Source organism: Hemibagrus wyckioides, unplaced genomic scaffold, assembly GCF_019097595.1.
Source record: "Hemibagrus wyckioides isolate EC202008001 unplaced genomic scaffold, SWU_Hwy_1.0 Contig5, whole genome shotgun sequence".
Classification (NCBI taxonomy): Eukaryota; Metazoa; Chordata; class Actinopteri; order Siluriformes; family Bagridae; genus Hemibagrus; species Hemibagrus wyckioides.
In genome coordinates this window covers 267,990-289,045 of record NW_026690807.1, presented here as the reverse complement: position 1 = coordinate 289,045, position 21,056 = coordinate 267,990, and the positions used below count along the sequence as shown (strand labels likewise).

Here is a 21,056-nt window from a genome sequence, read left to right as displayed (position 1 = left end):
CCACGGCCAAATGTCCACAGAGACCGCGACAATTCTGTAGAGGAGCTCCGTAACCCAACGCGTTTAAACAAGCCTGTTCCCAAAACAACTGGAGCCCATCCCACTTGGATTAGCAGTCGGTCTCCTTAACCTCTTAGCATCCTAGTTCACCCACATGACCTTACACCTCAGTGCACCTGGCACTTGCACTCCATTGCCCAAACCACTTGGCCACCACTTCTTATGTCGATTTTTTATTCTTGGTTGAATTGTTGTTTTGTTGGTAGCTCGTAACCATGGTAAGGGCATGACTGATGTGGCTCACACACGCGGAAACCGTGTTTTGCGTACCGTTCTCTGGTTGTTTGGACTTGCTGTTTGAAAAAGCAAGGTGTGAAACAGAGCAGCGTCTCAAAGCCAGGCGGTGACACCAGTTGCCGAAACCTAGGAGCTATTTCAGCACCCGGGTCTGGGGGCTCCGGTACCGTGTGAGCATGCTCATTTTTTTTTTCCAGCCAGGCAGCACATTTGCAGAAGGCACAGGAGCCACAACCCCTGTAAAGCCTTTGTGGTGCCAGAGCCCACAACTGCTGCCTTGAAAAGACTCAGCTGGCAGGAGCAGGATTTGAACCCACCCCTCCATAGAGACTGAAGCCTACATCCAACGCCTTAGACCACTCGGCCACACTACTCGAGAGCACAAACCTTATAGACCTCTGTGGAGAGCACACTGACATACTGTCTGGGTGTGTGGTACGCAGGCTGCACAGATGAGGACAGACAAACTGTGCAGAGGGTGAAAAACAGCTCAAAAAATCATTGGCTGCCCTCTGCCCTCCCTGGATGACATGTCCAGGTCCCGCTGCCTCAGCAAAATCAAGGCCATCACAGGAGACTCCTCACATCCTGCTCATCACTTGTTTGACCTGTTGCCATCTGGGCGGCGCTTCAGGTCAACAAAGTCTCACACCACCAGACTTACAAACAGCTTCTTCCCCTGGGCCATTCGGACTGCAAACAATCACTGAACACACACACACACACATTCTACCTAATAAAATGTGCAATTCTACTGTGCACTTTAATCTGTCTGTGAATTGAGTACAAGTTATAACTTAATATTGGCTTTGCACAAATTAGATTTCAAGCAAATATATAATTGGGAACATTTTGTTGCAGCTTTATGAATGTTCTGCTTATATTGCAGTAGCCCTTTAAAAAAGGGTACAAGTATGCATACACTATATTGCCAAAAGTATTTGCTCACCCATCCAAATAATCAGAATCAGGTTTTCCAATCACTTCCATGGCCACAGGTGTATAAAATCAAGCACCTAGGCATGCAGACTGTTTTTACAAACATTTGTGAAAGAATGGGTCGCTCTCAGGTGCTCAGTGAATTCCAGCGTGGAACTGTGATAGGATGCCACCTGTGCAACAAATCCAGTCGTGAAATTTCCTCGCTCCTAAATATTCCACAGTCAACTGTCAGCTGTATTATAAGAACGTGGAAGTGTTTGGGAACGACAGCAAGTCAGCCACGAAGTGGTAGGCCACATAAACTGACGGAGCGGGGTCAGCGGATGCTGAGGTGCATAGTGCGAAGAGTCAATTCTCTTTCTGCAGAGTCAATCGCTACAGACCTCCAAACTTCATGTGGCCTTCAGATTAGCTCAAGAACAGTGTGCAGAGAGCTTCATGGAATGGGTTTCCATGGACGAGCAGCTGCATCCAAGCCATACATCACCAAGTGCAATGCAAAGCGTCGGATGCAGTGGTGTAAAGCACGCCGCCACTGGACTCTAGAGCAGTGGAGACGCGTTCTCTGGAGTGACGAATCGCACTTCTCCATCTGGCAATCTGATGGACGAGTCTGGGTTTGGCGGCTACCAGGAGAACGGTACTTGTCTGACTGCATTGTGCCAAGTGTAAAGTTTGGTGGAGGGGGATTATGGTGTGGGGTTGTTTTTCAGGAGCTGGGCTTGGCCCCTTAGTTCCATTGAAAGGAACTCTGAATGCTTCAGCATACCAAGACATTATGGACAATTCCATGCTCCCAACTTTGTGGGAACAGTTTGGAGCTGGCCCCTTCCTCTTCCAACATGACTGTGCATCAGTGCACAAAGCAAGGTCCATAAAGACATGGATGACAGAGTCTGTGTGGATGAACTTGACTGGCCTGCACAGAGTCCTGACCTCAACCCGATAGAACACCTTTGGGATGAATTAGAGCGGAGACTGAGAGCCAGGCCTTCTTGTCCAACATCAGTGTGTGACCTCACAAATGCGCTTCTGGAAGAATGGTCAAAAACTCCCATAAACACACTCCTAAACCTTGTGGACAGCCTTCCCAGAAGAGTTGAAGCTGCAAAGGGTGGACCGACGTCATATTGAACCCTATGGATTAGGAATGGGATGTCACTTAAGTTCATATGCGAGTCAAGGCAGGTGAGCGAATACTTTTGGCAATATAGTGTATGTATGAAAGGAGAGTACATAACCTGAGGTACTGAGATATTGAGAAGGGTTCAGTATTTATATTCACATATTTTTACATATGTTTCTTTATTGACATGCACAACCAGTTATTACAACATTATTACAACAATACTAATTCTAACAAAGTCCTGAATATGTACAATATGGCTATATTTGTGGACACCTAACCATCACACCAGTATGTGGGTATTCTCCAAACTGCTGCACAATTGTATAGGATGTTTTTATATTCTTACAAAAACATGTTTCAGCTCAATGAAGATGTTTATTACAAGTTTGGTGTGGAATAAATTGAGTTACCTGCACACAGCCCTGAACTCAAACCCACTGAACACTTTTGGGATGAATTAGAATTCTGACTGCACCCCAAGCCACACATGCCTGATGTTTTAGGGCTGTATGGACACATGGACATACAGTATCTCACAAAAGTAAGTACACCCCTCACGGCATTGTAAATATTTTATTATATCTTTTCATGTGACAACACTGAAGAAACGACACTCTGCTCCAATGTAAAGTAGTGAGTGTACAGCCTGTATAACAGTGTAAATTTGCTGTCCCCTCAAAATAACTCAACACACATCCATTAATGTCTAAACCGTTGGCAACAAAAGTGAATACACCCCTAAGTGGAAATGTCCAAATTGGGCCCAAAGTGTCAATATTTTGTGTGGCCACCATTATTTTCCAGCATTGCCTTAACCCTCTTGGACATGGAGTTCACCAGAGCTACAGGTTGCCATATATTTACAAAAATGTGAGGGGTGTACTCACTTTTGTGAGATTCTGTATATTGCCACTTACTGAACAATCATCTAATTTTTAATATTATTACTGTATATTTTGCAACAAGTTTGAAGTAATATCTAAATAAAGCTAGTCTAAGTAGATTGATTGATAATGTTAAATTGCCCCTAGGTGTGAATGGGTGAGCAAATGGCTGTGTGTGTGTGTGTGTATGTGTGTGTGTGTGAAAGAGAGAGAGAGAGATAAACAATTTTTTTTTTTCAATTATATTTCTGCACATATTTGGTAAGTTAAAAAACAATTTTTTTTGGTGTTAAGGTTTTTCTCTTCAGTGAACACAAGATGGCGCAGTCACTTATCTTAATGTTGGTCTAGAACTAGAGCACAACACAACCTGCTCACATTCTCTGAGACATAGAGTATACTTGTTCTTCTATCATACATACTGCTGATATAATATCCTAACCCCTGCCCTGGTTACTCTTAGTGCCTAAGCTAATTTCAGAGATACCATTCTGATTAAACAACACAACTGTCCACTTAACACTAAACTGTCATAAGAATAAATTCTCATCTAATGTCATTTCTTTGGCACCTGCTGTGTCAGAAACATTAAAAACTAGAAACTTATATGTGAATGTGCCTTTATTCTTCTTTCTCTTCTTCTGATGCTATTGTGAGTACAGGAAAGTTTTATTTTTCAGATTTAACTGTTAGAGCTGAGAAATAAGGGATTAATTCAACCTTAATTACCAAGGGAAAATACTCATTTCTTCCTCATTCTTAAATAAACCATATTCTCTTCCACTTAGTTTTTCTAACATTAATCTACCTGCTGGTGTTTACACAAACTTTCTCTAATTTAGAGATATCACTAACATATGTAAAATAACATAAATACATTAATTTCCTACTTTCAGTATGTGTTTACTTAAATGTGCTCTGGACAGGTTTCCCATATGAGGCTGAATGTAAAGCCAGGATGTTTCAGTAAGAATCAACAATCTGACAACAACATTGGTGACACTGTCATGTGATGCTGTGGGGTGGAGCAATTTTGAAGCTTTATGGTGTTAACATATTAGATTACAGAAAGATCTCCACTATTTTCACTGAGCTAAGACCAGTCATCATGTTCACTGTTATATTCATGTATCTGTGGCTTTCACTAGGTGAGTTAACATTGACTTTTTATTATTACAGAAATATTAACTATATTATATTAAATATTAGTCTGTGTGGTGATGCAGTGTGAAAATGTAGAGTGTGGGTCTGACTTAAGTATTTCCTGTTGATTATTTAAAGGTTAAAAACATTATGATCTCTTCTCTATGACAGGTGACTCCATGGCAGATTCAATAGAGCCAGATTTCCCTCATAAAGTTGTAGATGAAGGTGATGATGTTGTTCTGTCCTGCAAATACAAATCAAGCTATACTACAGGAAACTACCTGCACTGGTACAAGCAATATCCAAAATCTAAACCAGAGTTCGTTCTTATTGTTGACCAAAAAGGAAATCCAATTTCCAACACTGACCCAAGAATGTCTGCTAAAGTTGACGATAAAACTAAACAAGTGGATCTGATCATCTCCTCTGCTGCTGTATCAGACTCTGCTCTATACTACTGTGCTCTGGCGCCCACAGTGACAGGAAATCCAGCTGCACTGTACAAAAACTTTCACACAGTTTTGTTATATTGAAAGCAGTTCTGCTGATGATGTTGAGCTGCTATTTACATGCTATTTTTTGGCGAATTCTGTCTCTCTTGCAATTTATAAAAGGTTCATAAATATGTTATAGTTTGACAAATGTTGGATTATTAGGAGATAGCTAATTGTTTTTTTAAGCTTCATTAACCACTTGATCCTGTTCAGAGATCTATAGCTTTTCTTGGCAACACTGGAAATGAGGGAAACCTGAGCTCAATCTCGAACTGGGGACCATGGAACTGTGAGGCAGCAATACTATCTGATGTCTTTGTCTGGCAGCTCATCAGTGCCTGAAAAGTAAAAATTAGTTAAATATTTTGCATTCATTAATGGTATAATATTTGGTTTAGAGAGGGATTATTAATATAACTTTTAAAAGTAGCTTTTCCTTATTTTGGTATTCAATCTTCTTGGGGATTTCTTTAGATGCTCTGATGAGTCTACATGCAGAAAGAAGAAGAAGAGGCTTAAAGCCATGTAAAAACAACAATCCACAGGTTAAAAAATACATGACTGTTGGCATCACAGTGATGACAGTTTTTATGGTGCATCACATAGAATCTTATCTGAGCCAGAAAATCCCAGAAGTGTCTCAATTTCATGTAGAGATAGGAGAGCAGACCCCTCTCTCCCATCCTCATCATTACATTCAGGGAAATATTGATAGCATCATGTGAAACTATTCAGCTGTTTAATATTAAACTGCACTCCGTGTCAGAGCAGAAGACTCTATGGAAGATAATGAAAACCACTAGAAAGATGATTAGGGTCTATCTATCCACCATTGAGGATCCTTACCAGAAAATATATACAACTTTGGGATGTTGCCTCCGAGCCTCTTCCAGACACTTTACTCAGATAGTCAGGTATACATCTTTATACACTGATGATACTATTCCATATTCCTTGATAACCTGGAAATAAAAAGTAAAAGCTTGGTTCAATCATCACAGCAGAATTTTACAATATACAATATACCAACACTATATCATGGAAGGCAGCACTGAATCTTTTGAGTTTGTTGCAGTGAACATCAGCAAGTTCACCACCACTGCCTTGAAGAGGCAAAAACTAACACATAATGTATTACAGTATTACAGAGAAAAAATCCTTTATAAATAACTGCTTTTTTCTACTGTTTTACACAGTGTTCAGTGTGGGAAAGATAAAAAAACAACAACTAAGAATTATTTCTTAAATGTATTTTGGTTTCAAATATTATCTTGTGATTAATAATCAAGTATTTAAGTAAATTTAAGGTAATTTTGTGTCTTTACTTCCCTGTTAGGACAAGATGTAGGACAGGACTTTCTTAATGGCCAATTCAGTGGAGTTGAGTTTTATAGCTGCTTTCAAACATGAAAATGAAAAATTCAGCAGTATTTAAAGAGAAATATATGGGGGTTATGAAGACATACTTTTGTGTGACTATTTCTTCTGTATTCTCAAATAAACCTTATTCTTTTAATGGTTCTAACAATAAGCCACCTTCTGCTGCACAAATGACACACAGAGGAAGGTAAATAAACAAAACAGATTTCTACACGCAAAACCAATAAATACCACTGCTAAGTACATTTAATCCAGTAAAACTGTCTTAGATAGAATTTCACAGAACAATGAGGCAATAGAACAATCTGTAAAATTATAAATGGAAAGTAGCACTATGCCAAAGACACTGTGATAACCGTGTGACCCAGTGATGGGTTTAGTTTACACACCACCAAAACCAGGGTCACACAGTCCAGTCACAAACACCAACTACTAAAGAAAGGACTTCATTACATATTATAACAATTCCTGAATGTCCATCCATTAAAAGATTCTTATTTTATTTATTAGAGAGAGAGACTTTGACTTTTTACGCATCTTTATTTACACAAGTCACATATAAAAGTCACAGTGACTTAATAAATAAATAAGTAAATAAATAAATACGTATTAAAATAAATGTCAATAAATTATTTTAAATATGAGTGATTAGTTTAGTTCTGCTGCAAAGTTAAGTTTCCTTTCTGCAACAGAACACAACACATTATCACAACACCACACACATTTAAACATATCCAAGTCATTCATACTTTTATAAAAATTAAAATCAATTGAAATTCTAGATTTCATCAGCCTTTTCAGAATTTTTATGGCGTCACAGTCAGTGCTTTGTTCAATTTGGTTTTTCCGGCTCAGGTATATTGCCATTTTGGCCTGACCAAATATAAAATTAATCAGTTGGCACCTGAACCGGTGTTTTCTGACATACTTAAAACCAAAAATAAAACACTGAAAAGTAAAAACAACATTAAAAGACCTTAAAATGCTCAGTAAAAACACACACAGTGGAAGTAATCTGGAGCAGTGAATAAAAGCATGAAAAACTGTTTCTCTCTGTGAACAAAAAGGACAATCATGTGCAATATCAGGATTTAAAACAGAAATAAAAGAGTTCACAGAGATAATACAGTGTAAAATCCTCCATTGGAGGTCGGCAGCTTTTTTAGTTAACGGTGGTTTATACAGTGCGTCCACTCTGGTTTAAAATCATCAGTAAAACCATGTACACTTCTCCATGGGGTGTCCACCCTCCCACTCAGCTTTTTCTTGTTTAAAACCTTTACACACGCTCTGTAGAGCAGCTTCCCCGACACTGACCCAAAGTCCATCTCCCCTTCACCCCGGCACTCCAGGAGTGGGCCTGCACACCCGTCGAGGTCAGGAGAGATGTCCAGCTGGGGAAAGGGTTCGTCTTCTGTAGGACCAGTCTCTGTGTGTGAATAGTCCATTAGCTGAACACGCTCCTCTGATGTCAATGCAGATTTCCAGCGGTGTAGGAGCTGATTGACAACACGCAGGGGCCGCAGTCCCATATGCGCTGCCAGGTCCTCTGCCCTCGACAAGTCCGACCCCGCGATGTTCACAAGCTCCCGGAGCATTATAATCCCTGAGGAGATGAGAGTTCTGGACAGTGCAGGGACGGTCACACTGGAGATGTCCAGTCTCCCGCCGTACACCAGAGGTTCCTCCAGCAGCCAGTGTAGCGTTCTACAGCCCTTGTTTTGTTTCTTAAAACAGTTCCAAATTTTAAAAAATCCACGGTAAAAGGCTGGTAGTCCAGAAATGTCCAGCAAAAAACAATTTATGGTTTAATAAAAACAATGCTCTGTCCAGCCCCAGTCCTTGAACTGTGCGTAGTAGTCCACTGGCTGCTGCTCTCCATACTAAGTCTCCGGGTCCAGTGAGGAGTCTCTGGATGAACTGGAGGCGGAAGGCTGCGGCTCTGCTGGACAGCTGGACCAGCCCCTGTCCTCCTTCCTCCTTCGGCTGATGAAGCACACTCTGTGGAATCCAGTGTAGACCGTCCCAGAAGAAGTCCACCAGCAGGGCCTGGATGTTTGCCAGCAGGTTCGGCGGCGGATCCACGCATGCCAGCTTGTGCCAGAGGGACGACGCGGCGAGGTTGTTGATGACCAGCGTTCTCCCCCTGTAGGACATCTTTGGAACCAGCCGCTTCCACCTGCTCAGTCTGCCCTTCACGTGCTCTACAGAACCTTCCCAGTTTTTACTTAAAAACTCATTGTTCCCCAGGTAGACACCCAAGTATTTAAAACCACCTCTTTTCCACGCTAAGCCTCCTGGTAGTGACGGTTGCCCACCTTCCCACTCCCCAACTATAATGGCTTCACTTTTAGACCAGTTAACCTTGGTGGAGGATAAAATTTGAAAGTCATTTAAAATATCAGTTAAAACATTGACATCATTTTGTGTGTTTATCATCACTACCAGATCATCTGCATAAGCTGATAAACATATTGAGGCATTAGCATGTGGCATATTAAAACCAGAGAGATTACTTCTTAACTTATTTAAAAGAGGTTCAATAGCTAGAGAGTACAACATTCCAGAGAGGGAACAGCCCTGCCTGATCCCTCTGTACACTCTAAAAGGAGCACATAAACCACCGTTAACCTTCAGTACACTCTCAATGTTACTGTACAACACCTTGATCATGGCTATAAAACCTGGGTTGAACCCGAAGGCTTCCAGCACCTTCCACAAATATTCATGTTCAACCCGGTCAAAAGCCTTTTCCTGATCTAGAGAAATCAGACCAGTTTTTAAGCCCAATAGCCTAGAGACGTCCAAAATGTCACGAATTAGATACACATTATCGAATATGGACCTATCAGGCACACAGTACGTCTGGTCCTGGTGAATGAGCTGCTCCATTACCTTAGTCAGTCTCGAGGCTAATGCTTTTGAGAGCAGCTTGCAGTCAGTGCACAGTAGTGAGACCGGGCGCCAGTTTTTCAGGTGGGTCAGGTCTCCCTTCTTCGGTAGCAGGGTCAGGACGGCCCTCCTGCAGCTCAACGGGAGTTCACCTCTCCGTACGCTGTCCCGTAGGACATCTAGCACGTCCTGCCCTATGACGGCCCAGAATGCCTTGTAGAACTTGACAGGGAGACCGTCTATACCTGACGCCCGTCCATTCTCCATCCCCTGGAGAGCCTCATGAACCTCCTCCAGCGTCAGCTCCCTGTCTAGCTCTCTCGCCGCTTGCTCAGAGAGCTTCGGCAGGTCCATGAGGAAGCTGTCCTCCACCGCTTGTGCCCCTGACCACTCACTGCTGTACAGCTTCGAGTAGAAGCTTACTGTCTGCTGGCGAATTTCAGTGGGCTCAGATACGAGATCCCCTGATTCTGTTTGCACAGCATGTATAAATCTTTTCTGTCCATTCTTCTGCTCTAAACTGAAAAAGAACTTTGAAGGAGCATCCATCTCAGCAGCGCTTTTAAAGCGTGAGCGGACCAGCGCCCCCTGTGCTGTAATGTCTAACAGGTCGTTCATTTTGGATTTTTTACGTTTGAGGGCTTCAATATGCCCTCGATTTCCAGTGGCCTCCAAACGCTGGAGGTCCACTATTTCTATCTCCAGAGCTTTCAGAGATCTAACAATGTCTCTTGTGACATTGAGAGTGTACTGTTGACAGAATTCTTTGACTTGTGCTTTTGTCACATCCCACCACAGCTGAAGTGAACTAAAAGCTGCCTTATCATGTTTAAAACAATTCCATAAAAAAATTAAAGACTCCCTAAAATTAGCATCTTCTAAAAGAGCAGTGTTAAAATGCCAGTAGGCACTCCCAGGTTTAACCTTCTCTTTAGTAATAGTACACTGTACCATACTGTGGTCAGAGATACCTACTGGAACAATAAAACACTTTGTAAAAAACGTCAGCTGATGCTTAAAACCATAAAAACGATCTAATCTCGCCAGGGAGAGTGTGTTATCTATGGCATGGGCCCACGTGGACTGTCTCTTGTTCTTATGAAAAGTTCTCCATATGTTGCTCAACTCGTGGGCCTCCACCATCTCCCACAGACGCTTACGGGAAGCCATGTGAGGTTCTGTGTGGTTCAAGGTCTAAAATATCTGTAGTACAGTTAAAATCACCACCCAGAATTAAAATTTCTGCAGTGCTACCCTCATGGTACAATTCCATATTGACTGATAACAGGTGCAAATTTCTTTTAATTCATTAAATGACAAGCTAGTTTTAATTTTTAAATAATGATTCAATCTTTGCATAATTATTCATTAATATTTTTAATGATTATTGATAATTAATAATAATGATAATTATTTCCTTTAAAGAACATTTCCTGCTTCATGTATGTAGTTGAATAAAATATAAATCTAGCTCCCTTAACTGAACTGTCATGTGATACTGCAGGGTGGAGCTTCATGAAGAATGAGAAAGAAAAGATCTAAGTAGTGATATAGTACACAAAATAAAATGAGAAAAAAAGACAAAAAATGCTGTTTATAGCTAACAAAGGCTCCTGTGATCCATATAAATACACAACAAAAGTTGTGTAAACTTTAGGAAACTTAAGTACCTTATCATTTATCCATTTATCCTGGCTAATCTGGCCTACTAATAATAAATTTAGAAATTAACTTTGTTCTACATTAAAATCATCTATTGAAAGTAATTGAATGAAAATATTCAGAAAACAGCGCCAGTTTCTGTTGTTCCACAAGGAGGCAGAATAAAACAATAAACCCAGCCACTAATAAACATGTGCTGCTGTCACTCTGTAACCATGTCTCTATCAGGAAATGTTCAACAAACTCAACATTGTAGATTTTGTACCTATGATGTGGATTTTTTTTTTTTACCTAATGAAATTATTTTAACATTGAATGCTTTCAGATAAAAGACAATAAATGAACCAATTGAACCAACAAAGTGTTGTTGTGTTATTGGTCACTTAAATAAACAAACAATTAATTAATTGATTGATTGTCTAACCCACTTGACATTGGACTAACAGTAATATGGTCCAATAAGGAGTTAGAGACCCCTGGTATAATATGTAAAACCTTAATTATTAGATGAATGATAAATGTCTTGTTCCACATGTGAGACTGAATGTAATGTCAGGATGCAGTAAGTCAAGAATCTGTCAGTAAAACTGGTGACACTGTCATATGATGCTGAGGGGTGGAGCTTCATGAACCTCTGAAATGTTAATATAATAAAGTACAGAAAGACCTCAGAATATTGTCATTTTGCTAACACCATTCATCATGATCACTGTTATATTCATGTGTCTGTGGCTTTCATTAGGTAAGTTATCATTGACCATCTCAGAAAGGAAGTGTTACATTAATGATTAATTAGCCTTTATGATGTTAAGAAAAAGTATAATATGAGTTATATAACTCAAAACTAAAAAAATATTATGATCTCTTCTCTATAACAGGTGACTCCATGGCAGATCCAATAGAGTCTCTATTCCCTCATGAAGTTGTAGATGAAGGTGATGATGTTACTCTGTCCTGCAGCTACAAAAACAGTGGTGCACTTAGAAGCCTACAATGGTACAAACAACATCCAAAATCTACACCTGAGTTCCTTTTTTTCATCACTCTAAGTGGAGATAAAACTGACCCTATGCCACCATGTCTGTCTGCTGAAGCTGATGATAAAACTAAACAAGTGGATCTGATCATCTCCTCTGCTGCTGTATCAGACTCTGCTCTATACTACTGTGCTCTGCAGCCCACAGTGACAGGAAATCCAGCTGCACTGTACAAAAACTTTCACACATTTTGGCTGTAGATGGTGCTTCTTTGGATGTCTTTGGATCTTGATTATAGCTGTTAATAAGCACTTGAGTAATTCTCAATCTTGAACAGTAAGCTTACAAGTATCAGCTTTCTAAAGATACCCTGGTTATATACCCTGGTTTGGGGATGCACTCCCTTCACATAATGCAGGGCTGTTGAGAATGGATTAAAAGTGTTATGTCAAAGACCAAGAAAATAAAATGTTCAAATTCAGGTTGCAAAGTTTGTCAAAAGAGTTATAGGAAGAGTTAATCAATAAAAGATAAACAAGCAATCAAATGGCTTCCTTTTAACTGAAATGTGGCAGTGCATCTTCAAACATTTTACCTCTGTGATTTATCATACCCTGTGATCTATGATCCCATAGACAGACTCTACATATTTTATAGCTTTGCCCACTTTCTATTCATAATTCTAAATAAATCAGCAAGAACTGAGAAGTGTCAACTATTTAAATAAATATTTTGAACTGAATAAACAATAAGAAAGGTAATTATCCTGATATTTAAACAAATCCACTCTGTGAAATTATTTGACTCAACTACCATATAGATCTACTGTACCTTTTACAAAGAGAAGATTAATGTAAGGCTGCTCTGAATGGCATCAATTCATTCACAAAATTCATAAACCTATGCTTGGTATGTTATAGACAACCATGTTTCTCTGCTTTTCCTTAGAGCTAAAAATCAACTCCAATTTTGCATATTTTACGAACAATAGCTTTACGTTAGTGAAACTGAGTAAATGAACCTGATTTATTTCTTTTTTTTCTACACCTCACCCCGTGTTCATATTTAAAGGGCTAACAGTAAATAACTCCTCTGTGCCATCGTAAAACAATGTCACATATACTGAATTAAAACTGTAGTGTAGGCTGTAACTGCAGGTATAACCTTTGCTAGATAACTATGGAAAACTAAGTAATTATAGACACACAAATATATTTGTTTCATACACTTTAATAAAGACTGCATTAGTATTTTATAATATTTTATAATATTTTATAATATTTTATAATATGAAATTTTAGTTTTAAGCACAGAAACAATGGAAAAAAGTTAAAGAGCAATCCGCTAAATATCTGAAACGTGAAGCTAAAGTGAAGTACACATGTGCAGTAGTCTTTTTAAATGGATATTAATTATTTTATTTAATTTGGACTTGCATAAAGCTGATGAGCCCTTCCTTTCGCATTAACTTGTCGTTCTGCAAGACTTGGCTTTTGCTCGTCACGTAAAACAAAATTCATGAAGGCTCAATGCCGAGAGCTGCTTACTTTGTTCACACTTGGCTGCTGGGTTCTCAAGGGTTCCTGAAAGGACCCCTTGCTTTATTGTTAACTTGATTTGTGTAACCAAGTTCCTTTTGCTCTGACCCCAGTCCATACAAACAGGAAGGCTGTACATCATCTATCAGCACATGGCAAGGCAATTTGGTCTATGGGTATGATTCTCACTTTGGGTGCCAGAGGTCCTGGGTTCAAATCCTAGATGAGCCACAGTTTTACTTGGAATAGACTGTGTGGGACAAAACTAATGGAAAATGAGAGTGCTAGCTGCCAACCTTGAACATCTCTCAGGAATGCTGGGAGTAGGGTGGGTCCTTGGATTGAAGCCTCTTACAGGACACCATGCTAAAACACACATTCACACCCAGGGGCAATCTAGATAAATCAGCTATTGGCATGTCTTGTGGCCATGGGGAGAACGCAAAACTACACATAGCGAGTTATCTGTGGCTCAGAATCAAAGCAGGGATGCTGAAGCTATGTCAAGGTGCTACTTATCTACTTGACTAACTAGCTGCTGTAGCTCACTAGTGTGTGTACAAACTCGTGCAAAATTTAGCGAAAAGTAGATGATTCAGAACTTAGCCAACCGCCTGCTATCAGGTTGCAGATGTAATCTGGTGACGTTATGTGACTTCATGTCACAGCTAAACAACACAGCAGGACCTTCATCAATTCAAACAAAAGAGACATGCTTTTACTTGGTCTAAAGTCTGCAGCGTATTATCGTATTGCATGCGACTACAACGTGCACATAATAAGAAATACCAGCATAAACATATGCCAAAAATGATTCACTGTAAAAAAAAAGAAAAAGAAAAAAAGAAAGTACAGCAGGTAAGCAAAGTTTCAGTAGTGATAGAGATCAAGGAGCATGATGATGCTCGTCTGTTTATCAGTGTTCATTGCAGTTTGTGAATATTTATTGCAATTTGTGAACACTGTAAGACTTTTGTCACATTTAGATGGTGTTCATTACTTCTGAGACAAATAGGACCTTTTGCCAAATATGTGTTTACTCCAGCATAGTGAAACATTTTTATTTGGGTGGTGTTATTGAGGGTCATTCTCAGGGTGGATACTGCAGTACATCTTTAGACACAGACAGATAACTATAGCATTAATTACACTGTGTAGCATGTAGCACTACAGAATAATTTAAATGAATATGGTTTAATGCAGTTATTATACTACAGACACAATATGCAATTAGGAACTAGGTTTTTATGCTATATTTACACTATATTTAGTAAAAAAAATCAGCCTTAATACATTTAAACAACATGCAATAAAATATATTATTAAAATTCATTGTTTGTTTTGCTCAATGTGATACCAGAAATAACATGACTATGACTAAGTAAAAGTGGGTGGAGCTAGATGTGGTAAGATACAGTTTAGAAAGTTTCACAGAGATCCTGCCATTTATACCTACTGCAAGAGAGACACAACAGTCATGTTACTCTTCTTTATTTTCATAGTTGTTAAAAACATTGGTAAGTCATTTATATTATAAACAAACTTTAGATGAATGCTGGAGACGAACTGATACATAAATATGATTCTGTTTAAAGAAATTAACACCCTCAAGCAATGAAAGTGGAAATGTTTATGTTGTTGTAATGTTTTATAGCAGGTGCTGTTGACAGCAGCATTACACCAGAACAAACCATCATATCTTCAAGTGAAGGCAGCAACATCACACTGACCTGCACATATGATGATTCAGCTTTCTATCTCCACTGGTATCGACAAAAACCTCAATCAGAACCAGAGTTTCTTCTCCTGACTTCTAAACACACAGATAGTGTCACTAGATCTGCACACGACCCACGACTATCCACCAAAGTTCTTAAAACGGACAGGAAAGTAGATCTGGAGATCTTTCCTGCTGCAGTATCAGACTCTGCACTGTACTACTGCACCATGGAGCCCACAGTGACACAAAACTCAAACAGACTGTACAAAAAGTCAAGCTGCATGTTTTCCTCAGCAGGGGGAGATGTTTACCTGTTTCATTCAAATACACTTTTCTGTCTTATGTCTGAGACTTTGATGTTAATTTGCTTTGACTATCAAAAATGATCCTCTTACATATGTTGGTAATACTTATTGGTTGAATAACCAGAAAAGAAAACATTTAAAAATAAATGTTAATCTTTAATTAAAAAGAATAATTTCTGCTAAGGTTCATGCTGTTATTCCCCTGATGTAATAATAAGAAGGTAATCCAAAGTTAAATAACAATACATATTTAAATAATTTAAGATACTGAGTTTTAATGTAACACTAGTGAACTGAAGACTTCACTCTTCATTATTTAGCAGTTTATAAAATAGCACTTGATCCAGCACTGATATTAGCCAGTCAGCTTTCTCAGGCAGCTGTGTGCTCCTTCTGTCTGTTAGTGTTGGTGTTACATGTTATTTGTGATCAGTCAAGAGCTGACAGCAAGCTCAATAAATCACAAGGCCTTGCTGAACAGAAAAGACTCCTCGAATAATAAGAATGTCCCCTAGTGTGATTTCCCAGTGTGCTTTTGACATTGATTGAAATACTTCAGCACTTAATTGCTGTGGGTATTGGGAATGTGTCTATTACCCTTTGAGACACTGCATCTGCAGAACCTGTATAAAGTCTGTTTAGGAAATTTCTAAGTGAGATTTTTGTTTTTACCCCATGAAACAGATGATCCTAATTATATCTGATAATAAATCTGCACTACTGTTAATAATAAGGGGTTCACCAATGCTACTCTGTGAACAGCAAAGTGTTGTTGATGAATTTCTGTGGACAATTCGGCAAGCCTCAGGCTGTACCTGTAACGTCTGGGACCCCCACCCTATGCGGGGCTCGACACACCCCAGACGCCCGTGGTGTGTGTGCGCACGCCAGCACACGGTGTAATGAGACCCATGCGCAGGATTCAGCGAAGCACTGCTTTTATTACATTTAAGACACGACATAGGGAAACAAACGTAACAATAGACATGGCGTGGTTAACAAAACAAAACAAAACCTAGACCTTAGCTTGGACATGGAACCTAACAAACAAAACCCCAACAGAAACCACGGTACAGATAACAATCATGGACAAGGACACAAACGCAAGGATCCCTATTTATAGGGGTAGACATTAGGGCTAATGGGATACAGGTGACGCAATCAGGATAGGAACAATAGGAAGGGCGTAACAAGACACACAAAGAAGCAGGCTTCCAAGGTTCACCTGCCAGCGCCCTCTCTGGGCCTGGCAGGGAACTGTCCAGCTGTTCCTGACAGTACCTGGATCCGTCAGGTAAACTAATGTTTTCATATTGGCTTTATTAAGCAGATGGCTATATTAATTATATTAAAAAACAATTGAGTCAAATCACAAAGTAAAATAGACAATGAAATCATTTATTATATCACCTCAGTGAAATACCCTCCAAACTGTCTTATTTATGGCAGGTATATATTTAGCTATTTACTGTCCAATTTATAATAGGTTGATTCTTTTTATTATTGAAAATGACATGCGGTCAGTATTTGTTTACTATGTGCTTAGGACAGGTTCCTCATTCAAGGTTGACTAGAACTCATTCATTAGTGTACTGCTTTTTTCTACTGTTTTACACAGTGTTCAGTTTGGGAAAGATAAAAAAAAAATAGACTAAGAAAAATTTTATTAAAGTATTTTGGTTTCAAATATCCAGCCATGATCTAGCCATGGGGTCAAAGTCCAGTGACTTCTGTGCCGGTCCCAAGCCCGGATAAATAGAGAGGGTTGCATCAGGAAGGGCATCTGGCGTAAAACATTGCCAAATTTAACCATGCGCATCGTCAGTACTCTAAATTTCATACCAGATTGGTCGAGGCCCGGGTTAACAATGACCACCATCGGCGCCGTTGACCTACAGGGCGCTGGTGGAAATTGGGCTACTGTTGTTCGAAGAAGTAGAGGAGGGAGGAGAGTGTGTAGACAGAGAGAGAGAAGAGGAAAGGTAAGAGTGTAGGACTGAGAATAGGAACTCTGAATGTTGGTACTATGACAGGGAAAGGTAGAGAGCTGGCTGATATGATGGAGAGAAGGAAGGTGGATATACTGTGTGTACAGGAGAGCAGGTGGAAGGGTAGCAAGGCTCATAGTATAGGAGCAGGATTCAAGCTGTTTTATTATGGTGTGGATAGTAAGAGAAATGGGGTAGGTGTGGTCCTGAAGGAGGAGTTTGTGAGGAATGTTCTGGAGGTGAAGAGAGTGTCAGACAGGGTGATGAGTCTGAAGTTAGAGGTTGAAGGGGTGATGTTGAATGTTGTTAGTGGTTATGTCCCACAGGTAGGTTGTGAGTTAGAGGAGAAAGAGAGATTCTGGAGTGAATTAGATGAGGTGATAGAGAGTATTCCCACAGGTGAGAGAGTGGTTAGCAAGTTAGAGTTATTAAGGATAGATGGAAAGGTGCTCACAAGTGAGGAGAGTGTACAGAGGGGATGGAAGGAGTACTTTGAAGAGCTTTGAATGAGGAAAATGAGAGGGAAAAAAGAGAAGAAAAGGTGAACTCTGTGGAACAGAAAGTAAATAAGATTAGAAAGGATGAAGTCAGGAAGGCTTTGAAGAGGATGAAAAGTGGAAAGGCAGTTGTTCCTGACGACATCCCGGTGGAGGTCTGGAAGTGTCTAGGAGAGGCGGCAGTGGAATTTTTAACTAGTTTTTTTAACAGGGTTTTAGAGAGTGAGAAGATGCCTGAGGAATGGAGAAGAGGTGTAGAGATGATGTTTAAGAATAAGGGTGATGTGCAGAGTTGCAGCGACTATAGGGGGATAAAGTTGATGAGCCATACAATGAAGCTATGGGAAAGAGTAGTGGAAGCTAGGTTAAGGAAGGTAGTGGAAATTTGTGAGCAGCAGTATGGCTTCATGCCCAGAAAGAGCACAACAGATGCAATTTTTGCTCTGAGAATGTTGATGGAGAAGTATAGGGATGGTCAGAGAGAGTTGTACTGTGTGTTTGTAGACTTGGAGAAACGTATGACAGGGTGCCAAGAGAAGAGCTGTGGTACTGTATGAGGAAGTCAGGAGTAGCAGAGAAGTATGTCAGAGTGGTGCAGGACATGTATGAGAGGAGCAGGACAGTGGTGAGGTGTGCTGTAGGTCAGACAGAGGAGTTCAAAGTGGAGGTGGGACTGCATCAGGGAACGGCTCTGAGCCCCTTCCTGTTTGCTATGGTGATGGACCAGTTGTCAGAGGAGGTCAGACCGGAGTCTCCTTGGACAATGATGTTTGCAGATGACATTGTGATCTGTAGTGAGAGCAGGGAGCAGGTGGAGGTAAACCTGGAGAGGTGGAGGTTTGCGCTGGAGATAAGAGGAATGAAAGTCAGTGGTAGTAAGACTGAGTACATGTGTGTGAATGACAGGGAGGGAAGTGGAACAGTAAGATTACAGGGTGAAGAGGTGAAGAAGGTACAGGAGTTTAAGTACTTGGAGTCAACAGTCCAGAGTAATGGAGAGTGTGGGAAAGAGGTAAAGAAGCGAGAGCAGGCAGGTTGGAATGGGTGGAGAAAGGTGTCAGGAGTTCTGTGTGATAGAAAAATATCACAGCGAGAATCAAGGGGAAGATGTACAAGACAGTGGTGAGACCGGCCATGCTGTATGGTTTAGAGACAGTGTCCCTGAGACAGAGACAGGAGTCAGACCTGGAGGTAGCAGAGCTGAAGATATTGAGGTTCTCTTTGGGAGTGACAAGGTTGGACAGGATTAGGAACGAGTACTTCAGAGGGACAGCTCATGTTGGACATATGGGGGACAAGGTTAGGCAGGACAGATTAAGATGGTCTGGACATGTCCAGAGGAGGGAGAGTGAGTATATTGGTAGGAGAATGTTGGACATGGAGCTGCCAGGCAGGAGGCAAAGAGGAAGACCAAAGAGGAGGTATATGGATGTAATAAAGGAGGATATGAAGCTAGTGGGTGCAAGTGTTGAGGATGTAGAAGATAGGGATAGGTGGAGAGAGATGATTCACTGTGGAGACCCCTGAAGGGAAAAGCCGAAAGAAGAAGAAGAGGTTTCAAATATTATCTTCTGATTAATAATCAAGTATTTAAGGAAATCTAAAGTAATTTTGTGTGTTTACTTCCCTGTTAGGACAGGATGTACAACAAGACTTTCTTAATGGCCAATTCAGTGGAGTTGTTAAGTTTTACAGCTACTATCAACATCTGTTTTCTTGTGAGGAAAAAAAAACATGGAAATGACAAATTCAGCAGTATTTGAAAGAGAAATATATGGGGGCTATGAAGACATAGGTATTTGTATAAATATTTCTTCCATATTCCAAAATCAGTGTCACAGTGCAATCCCAAAAACCACCTACTAAAGAAAGGAGAGAGAGAGAGAGAGAGAGAGAGAGAGACAGACAGACAGAGAGAGAGAGAGACAGAGAGAGACAGAGAGAGACAGAGAGAGAGATACCCCAAAACAAGTGTTGTAACTTTTAATGTCAAAATATCACAGAAAAATTGAGTAAATGGTACGAGTGAATCCATTGCTTCTCAGGACCACATTGTTTTATTAAGACAAAAATATTTCTACAAGCTTTATATAAACAGTATTCAGAACAGCAGATCTGTCATGAATATACATAAATACAAGTAGGTGGAGCTAGAGGTGGAGATGTACATCAAATAGTAACACTGACATTCATTTCTAAAGCTAGAGGTTTGAACTAAACACTCAGGAAAACAATGTTGTTCCTCTTCGTGGTGTTTTTCACTCTTGCTGATGTTGGTAAGTCATATACACTGCACACAAAATATTATTTTTTCTAATTAATAAGACACAATTTTCCATGTGAAATGTGTCATTTATGATTAAAATATCACAATATTGTTGTAATGTTTTTATAGCAGAGGCTGCTGACAATAACATTAAACCAGATCAAACCAATGTATTTTCAATGGAAGGCAGCAGCATCTCACTGTCCTGCACATATACTGGATCAGTTTACAGTCTCCACTGGTATCGACAAAAACCTGGATCAAGACCTGAGTTTCTGCTGCTGATTTATGAAAGCACTGAAACTGTCATTGAGGCTCAACCACCTCATCCAGGATTGTCCATAAAACTTAAAAAAGAGCAAGATAAAACGAATAAGAAAGTGGATCTGATCATCTCCTCTGCTGCTGTATCAGACTCTGCTCTATACTACTGTGCTCTGGTGCCCACAGTGACAGGAAATCCAGCTGCACTGTACAAAAACTTTCACACAGTTTTGTTATATTAAACAAAGGTCAGGGTCATAGTAGATACAGAGTCTGTCCCAGACATGAGGTGGGAAAACACCCTGAATGGGATGTCAGTCCTTTGCACTCCACAAACCCTTTCACACACTCATTCACACAGAAGTGCAATTTCTCCTAGCACATTTTCCTACTGTCATGTTTTTTTGGAAGTGATGCAAAACTGCACACAAACTGACACTAACCTAAACTCCTGTTAAAATCCTTCTGCTTAAAGTATTTTCTTGCAGTATGGAGTAATTTTTATAATAAAGAAAGATTTCTACCCTCATGGTACAATTCCATATTGACTGATAACAAGTGCACTAAAGACAAGGCTCAGGTCAATCCTCATAGCAGAATTCCACAATGCCAGTGGACTCATGATCCTCTCTGTTCTGTCTGGAGTAATTACACTGCAGATGAAGGGCATTTTAT

The 21,056-nt window shown here is 40.0% G+C and overlaps 1 gene segment (V, D, J or C); it reads left to right on the top strand.

The window, feature by feature from the left end:
* Nucleotides 1–11,528: 11,528 nt before the first annotated feature.
* LOC131350599 (T cell receptor alpha variable 36/delta variable 7-like) lies at nucleotides 11,529–12,000 on the top strand (the record flags this gene model as incomplete). The annotated part of the segment is given in 2 exon segments: nucleotides 11,529–11,568; nucleotides 11,705–12,000. Coding segments are annotated over 2 exon segments (336 nt in total), but the record flags the coding sequence as incomplete, so codon positions are not given.
* Nucleotides 12,001–21,056: the final 9,056 nt, after the last annotated feature.